This window comes from Protopterus annectens, chromosome 11.part0 (genome assembly GCF_019279795.1).
Source record: "Protopterus annectens isolate FY-2018-M chromosome 11.part0, PAN1.0, whole genome shotgun sequence".
Taxonomy (NCBI): domain Eukaryota; kingdom Metazoa; phylum Chordata; order Ceratodontiformes; family Protopteridae; genus Protopterus; species Protopterus annectens.
In genome coordinates this window covers 20,527,218-20,550,739 of record NC_056745.1, presented here as the reverse complement: position 1 = coordinate 20,550,739, position 23,522 = coordinate 20,527,218, and the positions used below count along the sequence as shown (strand labels likewise).

The 23,522-nt window shown below is 38.5% G+C and overlaps 1 protein-coding gene and 1 gene segment (V, D, J or C); both read right to left on the bottom strand.

Moving 5' to 3' along the window:
• The window catches only part of LOC122815134, a 133,916-nt gene that overhangs the window by 56,024 nt on the left and 54,370 nt on the right, over window positions 1–23,522 (bottom strand).
• LOC122815226 (gastrula zinc finger protein XlCGF57.1-like) overlaps window positions 8,865–23,522 on the bottom strand; it is a 645,429-nt gene continuing 630,771 nt past the window's right edge. The window contains exon 2 of the mRNA XM_044087553.1: window positions 8,865–10,308. Within this exon, the coding sequence (XP_043943488.1) occupies window positions 8,865–10,142 (1,278 nt within the window). The 5' untranslated portion in view covers window positions 10,143–10,308. The remainder of the gene's footprint in view (window positions 10,309–23,522) is intronic.

Below are 23,522 nucleotides of genomic sequence, written 5' to 3'. Positions count from 1 at the left end.
TCACCAACATGTGAGGATGAATTTATTTGTAGCAGTACTACGCTCCTTACTCACCAACACGTGAGCATGAATTTAGTTGTAGCAGTACTACTCTCCCTACTCACCAACATGTGAGGATGAATTTAGTTGTAGCAGTACTATTCTCCTTTTCGTGCTGATTTAATTTTCTCTCCATTTTCATTGATGTGCATGTTTCATGTTTAGAGATTTTGCATTTTCTTGAAAAACTCTTGTTACACGTGGCACCTTTATTTGGCTTTTCTCTACTGTTTATGTTCTCATGAGCTAAGAGATTTATATTTAGTGTACAAGTCTTGTCACATGTAGCACATTTGTGTGGTTTCTCAATTTTTTTTTTAATTTCTCCAAATCTTTTGGGTTTCTAATACCATGACAGGAGTAGTCCCCATTCCTAAGTCAAAGTACGATTAAAGTTCATGAAATTAGTATTGTTTTAATCTTTGATGTCAGCCAAAAGTGCTCTTCACAGCCCCTGCAATGTGCCCAGAAATGACTCCTTCTGCAGTTAGTAAAGTTATATGTATTTGTAGCATATCTAAATACAATTGTAGATTATTTTTTATAAGACCTATTGCTCCTACTACTATAGGAACTGTCTGGTATATTTCTTCCACATAGCCCTCATTTCTACCTGCAAATCGTGATATTTTATGACTTTGTGTCTCTCTGTATGCAAAACACTACAGTCACTGGATGTAGCAATTTCAATGATCAATGCTACTTTTGTCTTCTTTTCATGGACCACTATATCTGGTTTTCTTGCATCTATCTTTTGAACTCTTGATAATGGGTGATCCCGTGTGATGTAGACTTCATCACTTTCTATGATGCTTTGTGGCTCATGTTTTCAGTATTTTTCAGCCATTTCAGTAACATAACGTTTGCACAATCCCCAGTGCAACAGTCTTGACACATGATTGTGCCTTTCAGTATACAATCCTTTTGCCATTAGTATGTCACAACCAGAAACAAGGTATGCAACTGTTTCCAATTCTGTTTTACAAAACCTACATTTTTCTGCTTCTCCCACATGTTCTATGGACCTTGTAAACCAACATGTACATAGCCCGATACCTTGGGCAGCCAGTATTAACCTTTCATCTCTTGGTTTGAATTCTCCTCTCCTTAACCAGTCCTGCATTCGATCCTGATCAACATGAGGTTCTTCCAGAAGTTTTCTATACTTGCAACTATATTTATGCATTTTCCACATTCTTTGCCTTCTCATCTGATCCTTCACCTTATATTCTTTCTTTTGTTTTTTTGGCACATTCAGCTGCTGCCTGATTTTTATCTACTTGTGGTTTGATTTCCATTCCTGCTTGACCCTGATATGCTTCTGCTACACTAAGCAGGGAAGTCATCTTAGATTTATTCTCCTCATGTTTCAAAATTTTCACTACATTTGGGTCTTGTGAGGTCAGCAGATATGTCTGCAGTCCCACAATTGCAGATCTGCACATGTAATCAATTTCAAGGAGGCTCATACTGCCATTAGAACAGGGAATATATAATCTTGGCATGCACTATTTTTTATAAATCATTTGGTGAGCATGAAGCATCCTTCTGGTTTTAATATCTAATCTATCTAACATGTTATGGGGCCAGTCAATCACTCCAAAACTGTAAGTTAGGACAGAAAGAGCAAACTGGTTTATAGCTTGAATTTTGCACCTAGATGCCAGCTCTGTTTTCAGGATTAATTTAAGTCTTCTAAAATGTATTTATTTATTTACATTTGTTGACCGGGAGTGTCCGACTGGACATAGGTCCATTTTCAGCGGAGACCCGGGGAGAAAAGCTCCACAGTTAAAATAAACAGACAGTAGTTACATTGGATTATATAGCGATTGACAATTTAACATAGCAATTAATTACAAACATATTTACAGATGAAGAACATAGTACATCAGTAGACAACTAGAATCTTTACCTGCGAAGTACATAACAGACATTAATAAATGTTACAATAAGAAGTTTCTGCTGTATAATAAGTACTAGGCTTATGAGCATCTCAGCTTGCTATAATCAAAGTAGTTAGTGGGGTGGAAAGAAAGGTAGTAGTTGGATGGGGTGGGTGATATTAGAGTGGGAGTTGCAAGGGCACAGCCAGCATGTTTTTTGGTGCACTTTTAGTAAAGTTTTGAAGTGGGTGCATGATGGTACGGAGGTAATTGTGGGTGGGAGGGAGTTCCATAATTTGGTTATGGTGCAAGAGAATAGTGTTTCACCAGCAGAGTTATTGGCTTTAGTGATCTGCAAGTGATTTTTGTTGCTGGATCTTAGTGGTCTGGTGGTGCGATAGGTTTAGAGTTGATTCTGGAGGGATGGGACATTTAGTGGACGGTTTACTAATTTGTGGGCGAGTGATAGTTGATACCATTGAAAGAGGTGAGGGAGTTCAAGCCAGCCCAGTTCAGCAAGTGAGAGACAGTGGTGACTACTGTAGGATGCCCCTGTGGCGCATTTGGTGATTTTGTTGTAGCAGGTCTCTAGCTTGTTTAGATCACATTGCCTTAGGTTGGTATATATTGGAGAGGCATAAAGTAGGGTAGAGATAAGGTGGGAATTTACTATTGAAATATTTGCTGCTTTGGTGAGAAGTTGCTTATTTCTCTATAATGCTCCTAGTTTTTTGTGGACTTTTTTATGGTCATGGATATGTGAATGTCAAATTTTAGTTTATAGTCTATTTCCACTCCTAGCAATTTGATGTGTTCAGTTGGGTATATAGTGGTGTTGTCTTTTGCTGTGATGTTAAAGTGAGAGTTGTTTTGAGTATGTTTGGTGGGTTGGAAGATGAGTAGTTTAGTTTTGTTTGGGTTGAGTATTAATTGGGCATTGGATAACCATGTTTCAACAGAGGAAAAGGCTTCCTGTGTGACTTTTTGCAGTTTGGGTAGGGACTGGGCTGAGCAGATGATGGTTGAGTCATCTGTGTATTGTATGAGTGTGCCATGTTTGGTGGCAGAGGCTAGATTATTGGTGAAAACAGAGAAGAGTAGGGGTCCAAGGATGGATCCTTAGGGAACCCCTATGGAGACAGGCAGTTGGGAGATATGTCATTCTGCCATACAATGGATTGTTGGCAGTCAGACAGGTAACTCTGAAACCAGTTGGTGACTGATTGAGAGAAGGATAGGTTATTGAGGACAGAGATGAGTTGTTTGTGTGGGACCATGCCAAATGCTTTAGATAGGTCTAAGAAAGTAGCAGAGGAGAGATAGCCATTGTTTTTATGCTGAAGGATAGTGTTAGTAAAGGAGAATAAGGCAGTGGTGATGCTTTGGTTTGGATGGAAACCATGTTGAGTATTGGAAAGGAGGTTATTAGTAAGGAGGTAGTCTGAGACCTGAGAATATATGCATCTCTCTAGTATTTTGAAGAGTGGAGAGAGAATAGCTATGGGGTGGTAATTGGTTAGTTCTGTGGAGGGGCCGCCTTTGTGGAGGGGAATTATATGTGATACTTTCCACTGTGTGGGAACGTAACTTTCTGACAGAGATTGGTTAATCAAGATGGATACTGGGTAGGCCAGAGCATCAGCTATGATTTGTAGGTATTCACTTGGGAGGTTGTCTGCTACTAACTTGGTGGGCTTAAGTTTAGTTAAGAGTTTTTTTATGATGAAGGTAGGTACAGGAGAAAAAGAAAAGGCTGGGGAGATTACTAGTTGAAGGTGTGGGTTGGAGGGGAGGGGGGTTGTGTTGTTTAGCTAGTGATACTATGGTTTGGGTGAAGTGTGTGTTGAATGAGGTAGCAATATTTTTGTAGGAGTGAGAGATGTTAGAAGGAGGGGTACTGACTTTACCTGGGTGGAGGATGGAGTTTATGGAGGACCAGAATTGTTTGGGGCTGTGTTGAAAGGAGTCTAGGACAGACTGGTAGTATTGGAATGTGTCCTGTTTTATTAGCTTTTTAACTCTATTGCATAGTTCTAGGAATTTCTGTCTATTTGAGGAGTTTTGCACCAGTGCTCCCGGGCTTTATCCCTGTTTTTCATTTCTGACTTAGTGGTTTTCTGTAGCCATGGGGAGGGTTGTGCTTTGTTCTGGAAAGTCTTATGGGGGCATGGTAATTAAGGATGCTCAGGAAGGTAGTATTAAAAATTTCAACTGCGTCATCAAGACTGAGGTACTTTAGGGGATGCCAGTTACATTCTTTGAGGGATGAGATGAATGTGAGTGGGTTAAAGTTTAGTTTTTTACGTATGTGACGGTAGATGACAGGTTTCGCTTGGTATAGGTATTTTTTGAGTAGGAATGTTGGGGAGTGATCACTGAGGCTATCTGATAAGCAGCCTATTATATATGACTGGGGGCTCTTACTGACTAGTATCCAATCCAGGGTAGTGTGCTTGCTGGAGTTTTTATCTATCCTGGTTGGTGACTGGACTAGTTGGGTGAAGCCATGAAGGTGTACATGATGGGTTGGATTGTTGCCAGAACAGGACTGCCAGTCAATATTGAAATCACCTAAAATTATAGTTTCTTCGGGGAGATGGTGGTTAGACCAGCTGAGGAGGTTTTCTAGTGGAGGGCTGTTTTGGCCAGGTGGGAAGTAGCATCCAATTATGTTGACGGTTTTGTTTTGTTTTATTTTGAGGTTGGTATATATTATTTCTTCATTGCCTATTTGTGGAGCTGATGATTTTAAGATCTGGATGTTTAGATGCTGTTTAAATATTATAGCTACACCGCCTCCTTTCTTGTTTAGCCGGTCTACTCTTAGTATGCCATAACCTGTAGGGAGTATTTGCTCACTGGTAATGTGAGGTTTTAGCCAGGTTTCTGTCAGGATGACTATATCTGGGGAGTATAAGTCTATGGTGGCATGGAGTTCATGGACTTTGCTGGATATACTTCTAATATTTAGGCTTAGTAGAAGGAAGTCACTTGGCTTTCTATTGGCTGTGATATGGGAGAAGTTGTGGTTTCTAGTCTGATTATGAGGACTGGGGTTGGAGATGATAGGGCCAGGGTTGGGGTGGATGTCTCCACTTAGGGCTAGTTTTGATATGCATGAGGTTATAAGTTTTCTCAGGTTTTTGAATGTTTTTGTTTATAAGGGAAACTTTATGATTGTGCTCTGTGGGTAATAGGTATGGTGGGAGGGTTACTATGTTAAGTTGTAGAGATGCTTTATGTTAGAGTAATATAGTTGCTAGAATATGTGGGGGGTGCATAGGGATGTTTCTTGAGTTGGTGGGAGGGGAGCTGAGTGAGGGTGAGACATGGGTGGTGGTGTGAGTAGTAGTAAAGTGGTAGTGGTTGAGTGGGGGAATGATGGAGCTTTGGTAGGATGTAAGATATGCAAGGAGAGTGCATGCAGTGAGCATAGGTAAGGTATGCTTGTACATGTTAGTTGAGGAGGTGTGATAGTAGTGTGAAAATGGAGGAGGTAGTGTTGGGTTAGCGCTGTGGTTGGCTACATACCTTACCTTACTAAGTTTTATTTGCATTTGCTCATGTTTTATTGTTAATTCTTCATCAGTTCCAAAATATTTATACACTCCCTGTTGCTCAGGTTCCTTTATATCACATTGTTGTCCCAGACTGGTGTGCTTTTGGTGTTGCAGTTTTCTTGATTTAAAGGTTGCTTTTGCACATTTATCAAGACCAAATGACATTCTTATATAATCTGAAAAAGTTTTGACCACTTGCAGTTGTACTTTCAGTTCCTCATCTGATGAGCTGTACAGTTTTAAATCACTGACAAAGAGAAGATGAGAAGTCTTTACACTTTGTTGTTTTCTAGTAGCCAAATTGTAACCATGGCCTAAGCTGTTAATTAGACAGCTTAAAGAGTTAAGGGCAACACAATATCAGCAGTGACAGAGAGTCACCCTGGAATATAACCCTTTGAATTTTTATCCCTGGAATAATAATTTGTCCTTTGTCATAGCTTAATTGCAAAGTGGTCTGCCACTGTTTCATGGTCACTGTAATGTAATCGATCAGTGTAGGGTGCATCTTATACATTTTTAAGCACTCTTTTATCTGTGAATGTGGGATACTGTCAAATGCTTTTCTGTAGTCAATCCATGCCATACTTAAATTCTTCCCCTTTTTACAGTTCTCCACTATGACTTTATTTAGTAACAGATGACTCTTTGCTCCATATTACTTTCTTTTATTACCCTTTTGTTCTATTGCCATAATTGAATTTTCTTCTAAATGACTATAAACTCTATCTGCATCAGTTCTGTTGTATAGTTTGTACATCGTCAGAAGGTAAGTTACTGGTCTATAATTTTTAGGATAACTTGCAGGTTCACTCCTAAGTATGGGGCATTGTTTTTTCTGTTGTTAACCAGGTTGGTGTCTGTTCAGGGTGTGCATATAAATTGTTCTTACTCATAGCTAAATCTTTGTGCAAACATGTTAATATTTTTAGCCAGAAGTTAGGTACTGCATCTAGGCCTGTGGTTTTCCAATTGGCGGCTTTTCTTAACTTTATCTCAGTCTCTCTGGCCGTTACTTCTTCCCATTTCATATCTTGTACCTTTGAACGTCTTATTCTTTCTTTTACTTCTTCTATCCAGTTAACATCTTTGTTATGTTCCACAGGATTTTCATAGATATTTTTCCAAAATGTTATCTATTTCTTCTTTTTTAGGTGGTCTTTTAATTCCTTTTACCTTGTTTCCCAATTTTCTATAGAACTTTTTAGGGTCATCAATAAATTGCTTATTTTGTACTTTTCCTTTATATTTGTCTGTGTATCTTCTACGTTTGTCTGCCTGTGCTGAGATTTTTAATGTATTAGTTGCAATAGTACAAGATAGATCCTGATCCATTATAATACTGTGCATTGCTTTTATCATATTTATCATTCTGAGTACTTTTGTTGATTCTGTTCCCTCTTCTATACGCTTCTAACAGTGACAGTTCCTGTCTTAATTGCTTTATAGTTTTCTCTATTCGAAACTTCCATGATGGTATTCGATTTCTCCCCTTTCTTTTTCTTACTACCCTGTCTTCTTGTGGTAGAATTTTATCTGTTATTAATTTAGCTGCACAAGTAATATATCCTGTTTACTTCTGTTATATTGCATGGATCTCTATGGACAGTCCTAATTACTGTGTTCATTTGTTTTATCAAACCTCTGACTTTTTGGGTTTTATTGACCTGTAGTCTATTCCTTTCATTGATCTTAATATGTCTAGCGCTATTAAATCAAGCAACTCTTCTCTTAGCTCATTTGTTTCTAAATTAAGGGCACAGTTTTTGTTCTGCATTTCCTGCAGACATTCTATGAAAAGTTCTACAGCAGCTTCCTGTAACACATTCTTTTCAATTTCCTCCTGTGCCATCCGTTGCTCTGTCATATTGGAACTCAATGACCTATCACGCCTCAACACTGACTGCATCAGAGTTGCCACAGTTTACTGTTCCTTTCCTTGCTGTCCAGCTGCAAGTGAACATTTATACTGGTTTACTGTGGAAGGCTCCAAAATATTTTCATATGGCAACTGCCCAGTTGCTTCCCGTTCCACTGGTTTGTCCTTAATTTGGATGTCTATTGCTCTATCCTGTTGTGGTGCTTTCTGAGTTAGATTTTCTAAACTGAATCCTTCGCTTCACAGGTACTCCATAACCTCAGTTTCTGTTTCTTTAAAGTCTCCATTACTGATCTTGTTTTCTGCTTTTCCTCTTTGTCTTCTTATTTTTTGTATTGTAAAGCTTTCCATATCTGGATTTCTTTGCCTGTATTTCTCTTATATCTTTGGTGCTGCTCTTTTTGTATTGGTTAATTTTGCTTTCTCCTTTGCATAAATATTACACCATATTAAATGTCTTTTTCTTTCACACTTCCATATTTCTTCAGATGTCTCCTGATCTTTCTATTTCTTATTACTTTGGGGACTCATTCCGTCATGCTGTGATGTAACCTGTGTTAGACCTTCTACACCAAATCCTTCACTTCACAGGCACTCCACAACTTCAACTCCTATTTTTTTAACTTCTACTTTACTAATCTTCTTTTCTACATTTCCTGTTTTTGATTTTTTTTATTGTGAAATTTTACATATCTGAATGCCTTTGTCTGTATTTCTCTTTGAATATCTTTGGGGCTGCCTTTTTTGTATTGATTAATTTGGCTTTCAACTTTGCACAAATATTGCACCATACCAAATCTCTCTTTCTTTCACATATCCATATTTCTTTTTTATAGTTTTCAAAAATCTCTAGGTTTTGTTGTTTATATTTTTTCACTTCCTCAGATGCTGCTTTTTTCCAAACAGATCAAAGTTTTTTGGTCTATATAATGTTTTTCACAGATATGTTGTATTAATGAACACAGGCTTCTATTTGAGGCTTTTTACAGTTTTTCTTGTGGAAGTATTTTTCTTTCCTCTAATTTCTCTCTTAATCTTTTTATATATCTTGGTCTGAAAGTTCTGGGCTTTTTGCATAATAGCAACAATATATAATTTCTTTATTTTCCTCAATAGTCCACTGTATTGTCTTTATGGCTCTTCTTTGGCCTATCAGTTTTTGTGATTTTTATGGGCTGATACTTCCTTTTACAATGGGGGGGGGGCATCAACCCCCTGTGCCTGGCCTCATTGTAGGAATGTTTTCATGTTTTGAGGATTCTACAGTGTCATTTTTTCCAGTCCTGGCAACAGTGCGCCTACCAGGATTGAGCACTTTTTTATCCTGGGTCTTGTGCAACCAGCTATCTTTTTTTATTTTTGGCCTATTGCTGTCCATGATATATGCTATATATATACAGTCTATATATCAGCATCATCTTGGTGAGATTTTGTGGAAAACAAGGTCCGCCTCATGAAGGTACTCACCAAGACTTGAGGATGAATTCAATTTCAGCAATGCTACTCTCCTTTGCTTACTGACTTACCATCGCTCCATTCAGACCCCCTGTGAATTTTCAGATGTGTTAAAAGGTTACCTTTCTGAGTAAAACTCTTCTCACATACAGAACATTTGTGTGGTTTCTCACCAATATGAATATTCAAATGTCTTAAAAAGTTACATTTTAGAGTAAAACTCTTCTGACATGAGGCACATTTATGTGGTTTCTCTCCCGTATGTTTTTTTTCATGTGCCAACAAACTATTCTTGTGTAAAAACCTCTTACCACATATGGCACATGTGTATGGCTTCTCTCCCGTGTGTATTTTTTCATGTCTTGAAAGATGAGCCTTCTTCTGAAACTTCCTGCCACACGTAGCACATTTATGAGGCATCACTCCAGAATGTATCTTCTCATGTGCTGAAACGGTGCTCTTCTGTGTAAAGCTCTTCCCACAAGTGGCACATTTATGTGGCTTCTCTCCTGTGTGTGTTTTTTCATGTGCTGGCAAACTACCCTTTTGTGAAAACCTTTTACCACATATGGCACATGCATATGGCTTCTCTCCTGTATGTATTTTTTCATGTCTTGAAAGATGAGCCTTCGTCTTAAAACTCTTGTCACAAGTAACACATTTATATGGCTTCACTCCAGAATGTATTTTCTCATGTGCTGAAAGGATGCTCTTCTGTATAAAACTCTTGTCACAGGTGGCACATTTATCAGGCATCACTCCAGAATATATTTTCTCATGTGCTAAAAGGGTGCTCTTATGTGTAAAACTCTTCCCACATGTGGCACATTTATGTGGCTTCTCTCCCATGTGTGTTTTTACATGTGCTAGCAAACTACCCTTTTGTGAAAATCTCTTACCACATATGGCACATACGTATGGCTTCTCTCCAGTGTGTATTTTTTTGTGTGTTGAAAGATGAGTCTTTGTCTTAAAACTCCTGTCACACGCTGCACATTTATATGGCTTCACTCCAGAATGTATCTTCTCATGTGCTGAAAGGATGCTGTTCTGTGTAAAACTCTTGTCACAGATGGCACATTTATGAGGCTTCTCACCAGTATGTAATTTCTCATGCAAAGTGAGAGTACTCTTTTTTGTAAACGAATTGCCACATGTAGCACACATATATGATTTTCTTCCAGTGGATGTTTTCTCATGTACATGGTGCTGATCTTTCTCTATAAACTGCTTTTTGCATAAAAAGCTGTTTTTCGACATTAAATTCATGGTACATGTGGAATATTTAAAAGGCTTTTCTTGGGTGTGGGTTCTCTGATGCATATTAAGAATAGAGTTAAATCCAAAAGAAACAGGACAGTTAGAATACTTCCATGGCCTTGTTTCAATGCATGATTGAATTTCATTTGGAAAGTCTTTGTCATATTTAAAATTCAGATGATTCCGGACTGATAAATGTTGGCTATGACTCACTCCATGACTCAGATACCTGTTGACTAAATAAAAAACAGATCAGTACAAGAAAACATATATAAACACATTCATTTCCTTGCATTAACTTTTTCTGTATAGTTCTTATGCTAACACAGCAAATCCTTTTCTTTTGCATAACATTTAGGCAAACAGTATTTCCCAAGAGCACTGGAATTAGCACTTGTGGCTCTGTGTACATTGTGAGTGAATTCCTATCTGTTTATTTACAAATTCTAATTAGGCTTTAAACATGTGCTTCGTTCTTACCACTGCATTCTTCGACTATTGTTCCTTTAGTCATGTATTATACATTTATTATCACGAGGAATTCAGAGTATCGAGTATCTACCTCCTCATTCAGCTTCAGTGCAGGATCCCCAACTTTAATTACATTTTAATTAAAAGCATTAACATTTAGCACAAATGATGATTAACAAAAAAAAAACAAGATAAAGAAAACCCCTCTGTCCTGCACTTCAAAAGGATATATAATTTGTTTTTTTTTACTGCAATCTAGGCTTGTGAATAATCTCATCTCTTAGACTTGTATCCTTTTGATCATCAGACATAGACACTGAGGAAACAAGAAGTCAGCAAGTGATCAGCAAGCATTCACTTTTACTGACACGCCAGCAACTAAGAAGCAAGACAGCATTACGTGACATCCCACGTGCACTATAGCTATATGGGTTACTTACCTCGGCATTACGTGACATTCCATATGCACTATAGCTATATGGGTTACTTAGGCCCTCAGCATTACGTGACATCCCACGTGCACAATAGCTATATGGGTTACTCAGGCCCTCAGCATTATGTGACATCCCACGTGCACTATAGCTATATGGGTTACTCAGGCCCTCAGCATTATGTGACATCCCACGTGCACTATAGCTATATGGGTTACTTAGGCCCTCAGCATTACGAGACATCCCACATGCACTATAGCTATATGGGTTACTTGGGCCCTCAGCATTACGAGACATCCCACGTGCACTATAGCTATATGGGTTACTTAGGCCCTCAGCATTATGTGACATCCCACATGCACTATAGCTATATGGGTTACTCAGGCCCTCAGAATTACGTGACATCCCACGTGCACTATAGCTATATGGGTTACTTAGGCCCTCAGCATTACGAGACATCCCACATGCACTATAGCTATATGGGTTACTTAGGCCCTCAGCATTACGAGATATCCAACGTGCACTATAGCTATATGGGTTACTTAGGCCCTCAGCATTACGTGACATCCCACGTGCACTATAGCTATATGGGTTACTTAGGCCCTCAGCATTACGTGACATCCCACGTGCACTATAGCTATATGGGTTACTTAGGCCCTCAGCATTACGAGACATCCCACATGCACTATAGCTATATGGGTTACTTAGGCCCTCAGCATTACGAGACATCCCACATGCACTATAGCTATATGGGTTACTTAGGCCCTCAGCATTACGTGACATCCCACGTGCACTATAGCTATATGGGTTACTTAGGCCCTCAGCATTACGAGACAGCCCACATGCACTATAGCTATATGGGTTACGTAGGCCCTCAGCATTACGAGACATCCCACATGCACTATAGCTATATGGGTTACTTAGGCCCTCAGCATTACGTGACATCCCACATGCACTATAGCTATATGGGTTACTTAGGCCCTCAGCATTACGAGACATCCCACATGCACTATAGCTATATGGGTTACTTAGGCCCTCAGCATTACGAGACATCCCACGCACTATAGCTATATGGGTTACTTAGGCCCTCAGCATTACGAGACATCCCACATGCACTATAGCTATATGGGTTACTTAGGCCCTCAGCATTACGAGACATCCCACATGCACTATAGCTATATGGGTTACTTAGGCCCTCAGCATTACGTGACATCCCACGTGCACTATAGCTATATGGGTTACTTAGGCCCTCAGCATTACGAGACAGCCCACATGCACTATAGCTATATGGGTTACGTAGGCCCTCAGCATTACGAGACATCCCACATGCACTATAGCTATATGGGTTACTTAGGCCCTCAGCATTACGTGACATCCCACATGCACTATAGCTATATGGGTTACTTAGGCCCTCAGCATTACGAGACATCCTACATGCACTATAGCTATATGGGTTACTTAGGCCCTCAGCATTACGAGACATCCCACGTGCACTATAGCTATATGGGTTACTTAGGCCCTCAGCACTACATGACATCCCACGTGCACTATAGCTTTATGGGTTACTTAGGCCCTAAGCATTACGAGACATCCCACGTGCACTATAGCTATATGGGTTACTTACCTCTGCATTACGTGACATCCCACATGCACTATAGCTATATGGGTTACTTAGGCCCTCAGCATTACGTGACATCCCATGTGCAATACAGCTATATGGGTTACCTAGGCCCTCAGCATTATGTGACATCCCACGTGCACTATAGCTATATGGGTTACTTAGGCCCTCAGCATTACATGACATCCCACATGCACTATAGCTATATGGGTTACTTAGGCCCTCAGCATTACATGACATCCCACATGCACTATAGCTATATGGGTTACTTAGGCCCTCAGCATTATGTGACATCCCACATGCACTATAGCTATATGGGTTACTTAGGCCCTCAGCATTACGTGACATCCCACATGCACTATAGCTATATGGGTTACTTAGGCCCTCAGCATTACGTGACATCACACGTGCACTATAGCTATATGGGTTACTTAGGCCCTCAGCATTACGAGACATCCCACGTGCACTATAGCTATATGGGTTACTTAGGCCCTCAGCATTACATGACATCCTACATGCACTATAGGTATATGGGTTACGTAGGCCCTCAGCATTATGTGACATCCCACATGCACTATAGCTATATGGGTTACTTAGGCCCTCAGCATTATGTGACATCCCACATGCACTATAGCTATATGGATTACTTAGGTCCTCAGCATTACATGGCATCCCACATGCACTGTAGCTATATGGGTTACCTAGGCCCTCAGCATTACGTGACATCCCACGTGCACTATAGCTATATGGGTTACTTAGGCCCTCAGCACTACATGACATCCCACGTGCACTATAGCTTTATGGGTTACTTAGGCCCTAAGCATTACGAGACATCCCACGTGCACTATAGCTATATGGGTTACTTACCTCTGCATTACGTGACATCCCACATGCACTATAGCTATATGGGTTACTTAGGCCCTCAGCATTACGTGACATCCCATGTGCACTACAGCTATATGGGTTACCTAGGCCCTCAGCATTATGTGACATCCCACGTGCACTATAGCTATATGGGTTACTTAGGCCCTCAGCATTACATGACATCCCACATGCACTATAGCTATATGGGTTACTTAGGCCCTCAGCATTACGTGACATCCCATGTGCACTACAGCTATATGGGTTACCTAGGCCCTCAGCATTATGTGACATCCCACATGCACTATAGCTATATGGGTTACTTAGGCCCTCAGCATTACGTGACATCCCACATGCACTATAGCTATATGGGTTACTTAGGCCCTCAGCATTACGTGACATCCCACGTGCACTATAGCTATATGGGTTACTTAGGCCCTCAGCATTATGAGACATCCCACGTGCACTATAGCTATATGGGTTACTTAGGCCCTCAGCATTACATGACATCCTACATGCACTATAGGTATATGGGTTACGTAGGCCCTCAGCATTATGTGACATCCCACATGCACTATAGCTATATGGGTTACTTAGGCCCTCAGCTTTATGTGACATCCCACATGCACTATAGCTATATGGATTACTTAGGTCCTCAGCATTACATGACATCCCACATGCACTGTAGCTATATGGGTTACCTAGGCCCTCAGCATTACGTGACATCCAACATGCACTATAGCTATATGGGTTACTTAGACCCTCAGCATTACGTGACATCTCACATGCACTACAGCTATATGGGATACTTAGGCACACTGTGTTGTACATTACATCCCTCCCCTTAAGACAAATATCATATCAAAACACATACAGAAATATTACATAGTATATTATACTACACTACAGACTAGGGACGTCACAAGTAATACATTATTGCAAGGTAGACAAATGCACACATAAGCAATGCACATAATAAGAAATAATACTAATATGCAGTAATTAGATAGCAATTTTATAATTTGGCCTTATCATAACATTTAACAATATTGATCCATTTGTAATGGGTTTTTATTTGATATGCCAAATCTGGTCAGTATTATATACAACACACCTGTTCATTTCAACAGATGAGGTATCTGCTGGTACACCGAAACAAACAGGATACAAATGGGAGATGTACACTCTGTAACAGTTTCTTAGTTTAGCAAATGCAACTCTCCACGGTTATCCTTTGTTGTCAGTTTCTCAGTTATATTAATGTTTTGAGATGAGTATAGTCCAGTCCTGTACAAACATCTTATATTAAACTATGAGTCAGTTCTTCTTTTGTCTGGACAATCTAGGACCTTGGTGTATTTTCAAGGTCATTTGAAACAGTCCTGTTGTCACAGGTGCTTGTCACCATTTCTTCTGAGGTTTCTGCCAGGCTAATTGTTTATTTGGCATTTTCTGTGGTTGAAGAAGAACACAAGACATTGGAAACATTACTGTCAATCTCCAGCCCTTCAGAGGCTGCGAAGGTGAAAGTTCTTTGTTTTGTAGTAGGATGCTTCGGTACTTCAGAAGAGCAAGCAACAGTCCACAGGCAGCACAATTTTCTCTGGATAATTCTCTTGACTTAAGAATTTGCCCACAGATACCTACACGGAGCTAATGCATAAAATGCTGAGATTCCCCTTACTGCAAAGGGACATTACACTGTTGATTAAGAAACTGTGGGCTATTATCCAATATGAAAATGTTGGGGATATCATGGTGAGAAAAAATGGATTGCCTAAGTATGTTAACAAATTTTGAAGCAATATCATTCAATCTGATGGCCTTCCTCTGTGTTGACTGTTCTCATACTGAAATAAATCAGCAGTAACGTTGCTCCATCATCTGGTCAACATTTCATGGTATATCATCAAGTTATTAGTGTTATTCTTTTACCAGTGTCCTACTTGATGTAATGTTCCAGGCCACAGCACTACATGATGGACCCTTCCTTTACATTTGGCAATGTCCAAGTGCACCTTACGGATTCTTTCCAATATTTGGTTGCATAGTTGATTTAGCTCAGTCACTCTATCAGCCCTTCTGAGTGTTGAATTCCATCATGGATTTTTTTCTTGCTGTCTTTCCATCCTGTCAATACCATATTTTTAAGTAACTATAGCTCTAAGTTATTCTCAGTGTGATAGATAAAATCACAAATAAAATTTTCAAGTTCAGTAAATAGCACAGCACACCGTTTAAAAATATCAAATGTAGCATTTGAAGCCAAGTCTTTGATTTGCATTTTATTATCGTACATCACTGCATCCTACACTTTAATTTGCAGGCTTAACAGACTGTACTGCACAAATCTGGAAACTACTAATTCTGTGAATGTGTAAATTGTGCGTTTCATAAATTTATTTATTTTACATTTGTTTACTGGGGATGTCTGACTGGGCCAGTGGCCCTTTTTCAGTGGAGGCCTATGGAGAAAAGCTCCATTACAAAAACACATTACAAACAATACAACAAACTGATAACAATCAATAATACATAACTCTGGTAAATATAGGTAGTAAATAGTTTATACATAAACAATAAAAATTGAGAGAGTAATATAAAATGGGAAAAAAAGAAAGCTAACAAACTAACATGAAACAGCTTGTGCCATCATAGAGAAATGACTGATCAGTAGATCAATATCATGGTTTGGTGATAAATATTTATGAGATACATGCACGGTATATGAACACGAATATGGCAGATTGTTGCTATGCTAGTGTTACTTGTTCTAAACAGTGACAGCTAAGGCAATATGGAGGTGAAGTACAAGAAGGAGGGAATATGATGGAACCGTGGGAAGCTCAAGATAGGGAGATAAAGACAGGAACAGTAGTGAGGTTGAGATAGAGAGAGAGAAATTGGAATTCTGTGAGAGAAGGGATAGTTTGGATGTTAGAATTTAGTAAGGGAAGAGATATTGTGGTTGTAAGAACAAAGAGGGACAGAATGATCAGCCTGGATTAGTGCAGGAGCAAAGCCAGATTTGGTTAGGTGTTCCTTAAGCAGTAGTTTAAATTTGGATGTGTTGTTAGAATTTAATATTGTCTGAGGCATGGAATTCCAGAACTTAGATATTTGGTGGGAGAACAGAGAGTTGCTGTAAAGATTATTAGATTTAGTTACTTTGAGTGGTAGTTTGTTGGAAGATTTTAGTGGCCTGCCATTTGAGTAGGGTTGCACTAAGTTCTTGAGTGTTGGACAGTTGTCTGGATGGTGGAAGATGGAATAAATGGAAGTTAGTTGGTTGAGGGATAGGAGATTGGGTAGTTCAATCCAATTTAGTTTATGAAGTGCTGTGCAGTGATGTGATCTATAAGGAAGGTTAGTACCGAATCTTGCGATTTTGTTATAGCAGGACTCCAGTTTGTTTAAATCTTATTTTCTGAGATTAGTAAATATTGGTGAGGTACATAGAAGGGTAGAGAGTAGATGAGTTCTGGCTATGGAATGTCTAGTGGCCTTGGTTAGGTATGATTTGGCTTTGTATAGTGAGCCTAGCTTAATGTGCACCTTTTTGATAGTTAGAGCAAGGTGTTTGTGAAATATGAGGTTGTTGTCAGTTGTAACTCCAAGGAGTTTGGTGTGCTGGACAGGTTCAATTTTAGTTTTACTGAGTAGATGGCGAAGGGGGAGAGTTATCAGGAACTTTGCTATTAGTGCAGAGCATAAGCTTTGTTTTATTTGGACTGAGTATGAGTTGAGGGTCTGAGAGGTATTTTTCAATGTCTTGGAAAGATTGTTGGGTTGTTTGTAAGAATTCTGGTAGGGAGGGAGCTGAACATATGAGGAAGGGGTCATCTGCATATTGAATGATGGTTGCATGTTGGGTGGCTGTGCTGAGCCTGTTGGTAAATATGGTGAAGTGCTGTGGACCAAGAATTGAACCTAGGGGTACTCCTAATGAGACCTGTAACAGGGTGGAGAGATCATTTTGCCACTTAACTGCCTGTTGGTGGTCAGTTAAGTAGATGGGAATCCAAAAGAGGGCTGGATGGGTTAGGTTTAAGGAAGCTCATTTAGAAGCTTTTGGTGGGATACTGTATCAAAAGCTTTAGACACATCAAGAATGATAGATGAGATGAGCTGCTTGTCATTTCTAAACTGGTTGTTTGAGTTTGTAAAACTAACAAGGGCAGTGGTTATACTGTGTTTAAGTCTGAAGCCATGTTGAGATGCAGATACATTTTTGCTTAGTAGATAGTTGAGGAGTTGTTTGTATATGCATTTTTCAGCCCCAGCTCCAGCCACAAGAAATTCCAAAGAACCTTTCATTTCAAGCACTGTTCTCTAAATGTGCTTTCAATATTAATGTTACATTCTGCTCCAATATTTAATTTAAATGAAATAAAAATAACACTTCCTCCGATATTTAATTTAAATGAAATGAAAATATCTTATTTACAGATATGTTTTCAGTCCAGTGATTTTTTTTACATTGTCAGCACTAATGCCTTTCTATGACATTTATTCATAAATATATTTATCTGGACATATGTGCCGACTTATTTTACAGTAATCGCTCCTTGCATCCACAACTACAGGAATAAATGGATACATCTTATTTGAAAGAATAATTTGAAATATCATACTCTGTCTCATCTCCCATAATTATTCTGTAATGTCCTTAATATTGACATACTTCCTGATGTATGTTAAATTTACCCTTTTTTTTTCTGGCAAACTTCCCATATTATGTGTCTCACTTTTAACAGGTACTTTACTTTAACATATTGTACATCTTCTATCAGCATGTAAGCACTCTTTGTAAAGCATTTAAGCAATCATTCCTGACATATTAGTTTTAGACAACAGAATGCTGAAATCCCTTTCTTATCTTCCTACTTTCTCCTATTATTTTAAATAAGTTACATCCTAAACATTCTTTGGATCAACTTCTTCCCAAAGTGTACATAACCTATTTCATGGCCTCCATTCTCACTATATGTTTCTGAGTAAGGGAGCATATAAAGTATATTTCTTACTTATTTCCAATGCACACAAGGTATAAACACTTTATTCTTACAACATTCTATCAAATTTCCTTTGCCAGTTAATTTACTTTGCATACACAAGCTACACGGTTTGATTCTCACATGGGGTAACTGGCAAGGCTTAAAATAGCCCACAACAGCATTTAGCCTAGTACTAATGTATAAACAAAGGCAAACTATGAGCATATTACAAATCTACCCATGGCCTGTTTTACCTAGCTTGCATGTCAGAAACCTAAAAAGCCAAACATCAGAGACACTGATTTATACTTCTCATAAAATGAAATTCCATTTTCATGGTATGAAATCTGGGGATTATACCCATGATTATTAAGCATAACTTCTGTTCTTTACCATGGTTTCATAACAACTTTTTATTTCATATATATGCAAAATTAAAGTAGATCCTGTGCACAGATCACTGAATAAACTACACTAGTAGGGTTACAAGAAGTAAATATGAGAAGAAATAATTGTGGTGAAGGAGTGTTCTAGCCTAAAATGTCAATTCCATAAAAATGAAAAACACGAAAATGAAGCGTGCAGGAATCAATAAAAGCCGGTTAAACTCCAAAAACGAATTTAATACAGTGAGCGCTTACGGCAAGGTTCTTACCCTGCCTTCATCAGACAATCAAGTACAAATCAATTAAGCCCATTTAAATACGAAAACCATTTACATCAATTAACTTATTTAACTTTTAAAAGGCAATCGCACCTTGTCAGGTGCCATTCATACATACTGCCATAACATTCAGCTAGAATAAAAGCAGTAGAATATATCCAATAAATTAATATTGATAGGTACATGTCAACTTTTCAATACTTAAATTGTAATATGTACCTCATATGTATGTCTTACGTATAAATTACTAAAATACATAATGTTACAAAAATGATTAAAAAATTCACGTATAAAAAGTGGATAAACACTGCAAAAATGCGTAACACATGAAAATGCAAAGAGGTGCATAATAATACGAAGCTCAAACCAAAGCTAAAATAGACAACTAGACTTAAAACTAGAAATTAGTGTAAGCATATTAATAACGCTGGTACCTCGATACTAGATCATATTCATCTCTGCAAGGCTAACAATTATAAAACACATTTAACAGAAATATTTTCGTTAAGCCCTGGGAACAGATGTGCTTTAGTTCTTATTTGCCACATCAGTTCATCGACCTCCAGTAATATTTGCCAGGGCCCTCCTCTAAAATCTTGAAGTCTGTGCTGCAAAATAGTAAACTTAAAATGATGTCCTGGGTGGTCTATATAATGTTTTGCTAAAGCATTGTTGGAGTCTTTTTTAGTGATGGCATATGTGTGTTCGTAAATACGCTGTTTAAGCTTTCTTTCAGTCTTGCCAATATAATATGCTCTACATTGTGAACATAGTGCAACATAAGTGACACTTTTAGTGTCACAGTTGTATCTACCTTTAATTTTGTAAGATGTATCATTACTATTCAGTAGGTGACCTACCAAAATGTGCTTGCATTGGGAGCAAGCTCCACACTTGAACATACCTATGTTTGTGTTTGACTGTGTACTTCTTTTACCCTCCAGAATGGCTTTTAAATTCCGGCCCCTCCTAAAAGTGATCTTAGGACTTGTGCCTAAAGATTTAAAAACCTTTTGTCACCATTAATGATATCCCAATTTTTGTTAATTATTTCTCTAATACAATGATGGTCTAAAGAAAAGGTGCATAAAAACCTAGTTTGAGGGTAGTTAGTGGACCTGCTATCAGGAGACCTTTCTAATTCTGCAGGGCTACCTTGGTCAAAGACTGCCTCTGAAGATATTAACTTGTGATTGTTCAAAATAGGAACAAAGTGTCCTGTAGTTCTTTTAAGCAACACTTCTTGTATTAGTTACCATATATAATGGATATCCTCTACTCAAAAACATACTCTTGAGGTTATTGCATTCGGACTCGAAATCTGAATTATCAGTAATCATTCGAGCCGCCCTTACCATCTGGCCTTTCACTACAGCCTTCTTCTGGTGGTAAGGGTGATTACTAGTATAATGCAAAAATGCGTTTGAGTACGTAGGTTTTCTGTATATTAAACTTTTGTACCTACTATTAGCTTTATCATTGATTAGCAAAATGTCTAAATAGTTTATGGAGGTTTCACTAAAAACATAAGTAAACTCCAAGAAATTGGTGGTTGAAGTGATTACTTCAATAAATTCAGGTATGAGTGAAATGTCGCCTTTCCAAATGCAAAACATGTCATCCTGGTACCTAGTGTACCAGGAGACATGATTTTGGAACATTACGTTGGGGAATAAGAAGACATTTTCCCATTGTGCCATAACGGCATTGGCAAAACTGCCACCACAAGGGGACCCCATGGCCACCCCTGACTTCTGCAAATAGATTTGTCCTTCAAAAGTCATAAAATTATTAGTTAAGACAATTTCTAGAAGTGTTTCAACCAAGTAGATAGTGTTGTCACTAGATTTCTTATTATGAAGAAATTCCCTTATCCACTCTAACCCTATTTGTTGTGGAATGACAGTGTAGAGGTATTTTACATCAATTGTCAAAAAACAAATATTGTGTTCATATTCTAAGTGGTTAATGTTACTTAAAAAGCCCCACGAGTCCCTACATATTTGGGGCTCACTTTCCACTAAGGGTTTAAGGATGGTATCTACATATTTAGCACAGGCGTAAGTTATTGACCCACACCCGTCTACAATAGGCCTAAATGGCGGACTATAGATAGTCTTGTGAATCTTAGGAGAACCAAATAGTGCTGGTGTTCTTGGCACTATTGTAGATAAATACTGGTGTAAGTCAAGATCAACATAGCCTTCTAAAAATAAATCATTTAGCATTGCTCTAATATGTTTATATGCTATATTGACTTCATTAAGGCTTACCATAGTATAAGCAGTTGAATCCAGTAGTTTGTTAATACTTTCGACATACACAAAATGATCCATGAACACCAGACCACCCCCCTTGTCTGGCTTCTTCACCCTTATGTTACAGTCATTCAACAATCTTAAAAAATCATGTTCAGAGTCAGTGATATTGTGAGATTGCCTTTGTTGCTTATTCCTAACATTAATAGCCCTAAAGTCCATCTCACAAGTTTGCTCGAAGAAACTTAAGTTAGGATGTAACGGGGGATTGAACAGACTTGAAACACAGATGGAGTTCACCATACTGGAACTCTCACCGAGAAGGAGATTTAGGTTCAACTTCCTAACAAACAATTTCAAGTCCACTATCATCTTTACTATGTCCATATTCATTGCAGGGACAAAGGTTAAACCTTTCGATAGAAAATCAACCATTTCCTGTGCAATATCAATGATAGTGTAATTATAAATAGAAAAGTCACCTCTTGAACTTGTGTGAATTCGTGGAACCTCCCTGAAATCCGGGACTATCTCCTCTGCTGTTTCCTTCTGTTTCTCATTTGAGTCTGGTTCTGATTGGGCAGTTGACTGGTTGGATGCACTTCCTGATTCCGGTGAAAACCCTGCTGTTGATGTTGGTCGTTATTATCCAAATTGTTATTGGCGTTAATGTTGTTATGATAACGCCTGTTAGCATTGTTGCTATTATTATTACCGTTAGCCCCATTACTCCTGATGTTCCATAAAAATCCTGTGTTTTTCCAATGCGCATACAGTCTAAATTCACTTGTATTTTTCCCAGAAAAATGAAAAATCAGAATCCCTGCCAAAAACGTATAATTTCTTCATTCACACTGAAAATGTGAAAGATCAACATCATACAATAACATTGCTAGATTTGCCACAGGTGCTCCATTTCGTACCCACCACTGCATAAATCTTAAACAACTAGGCTGGCTGGAATTACAAAACCAGCTGCTGCTTCAACAACTGACTCATCCACAAGATCTTGTATCACCCCACAAATACTCCCATACTCAGTAACCTTATTACCCCTTATAAAAGCCTCACAACTCTTCGCTCAGCTAACAAGCTACTAGTCGCCCCCCATAAATCACACCATAAATCTGGTGACTTCCTGTTTACTAACTCTGCTGGTTTTTGATTGGAACACGCTTCCTAGTGAACTCGCCTCTCTGATATCGACACCCCTCGCAAAGAAGCAACTAATCTTCCTGAATTCCCATTGGCTAAGCCCATGTACTAATCCTGACTGACACTTTTTTTGGCCTCTTGCCTTATCACTGCTACTCCTATACCTTTCTTCTCCTCTCGCTATACATTCTTACTTGTATGGATAGTTTGTCCAAGTTATTTTTGTTTTCTGTGATTACCCTTTTTACTCCTTTTTACTTCAGTGTATACCTGTACAAATGAGTTAACATAGTCTGTCTTTTTGTTATTCCATCTTTGCGTGTTAATCTTTCACAGTGTAGCAATTACTTTTGTAATGGTGCCCTCCACATTTATGCAATGGTTCGAACCGATTTTACTGTATAAGCTTTTTATACTTTCTAAAGTATATAACTTGTAAGGGAGCTTTTCTCCCCGGGCCTCTACTGAAAATGGACATGTATTCAGTTAGACTAGCCCGGTCAACAAATGTAAAATAAAATAAAAATAAAATCATCAGCATAACATACAGCTGATTTCTATGTGATCGTTCAATTCTAAATGTGACCATTAGAGCACATTGATGATGATGATGATTATGGTCGCAAATGGATTTCAAGCATCCACTTCTGCCTTTTCATTCTTAATCTTTCCCCTCACATCTTCACTTAAAAATCACCTTTCATTGTTCCCTTTTAAAGATCTTCATTCCCTGAATATTTTCCTTCTTATATCTTTCCCAGTAGTTACTGTCACCAGTCCATAAAAGGCGCAGGCAATCCTATTTAAATAGTTAATTCCAGCTACCCCTACTCCTCTGCTTTAAAATGCATCGTCAATATTATTATTATTATTACAAAATGCATCCATTTCACCCCTTAGCAGTATTAACAGTAACAAACAAGGATGTATTATGTCTCTCTGTATACATACTGGTTTTATGATGCCGTTCTATGAACAGTAAATCGTT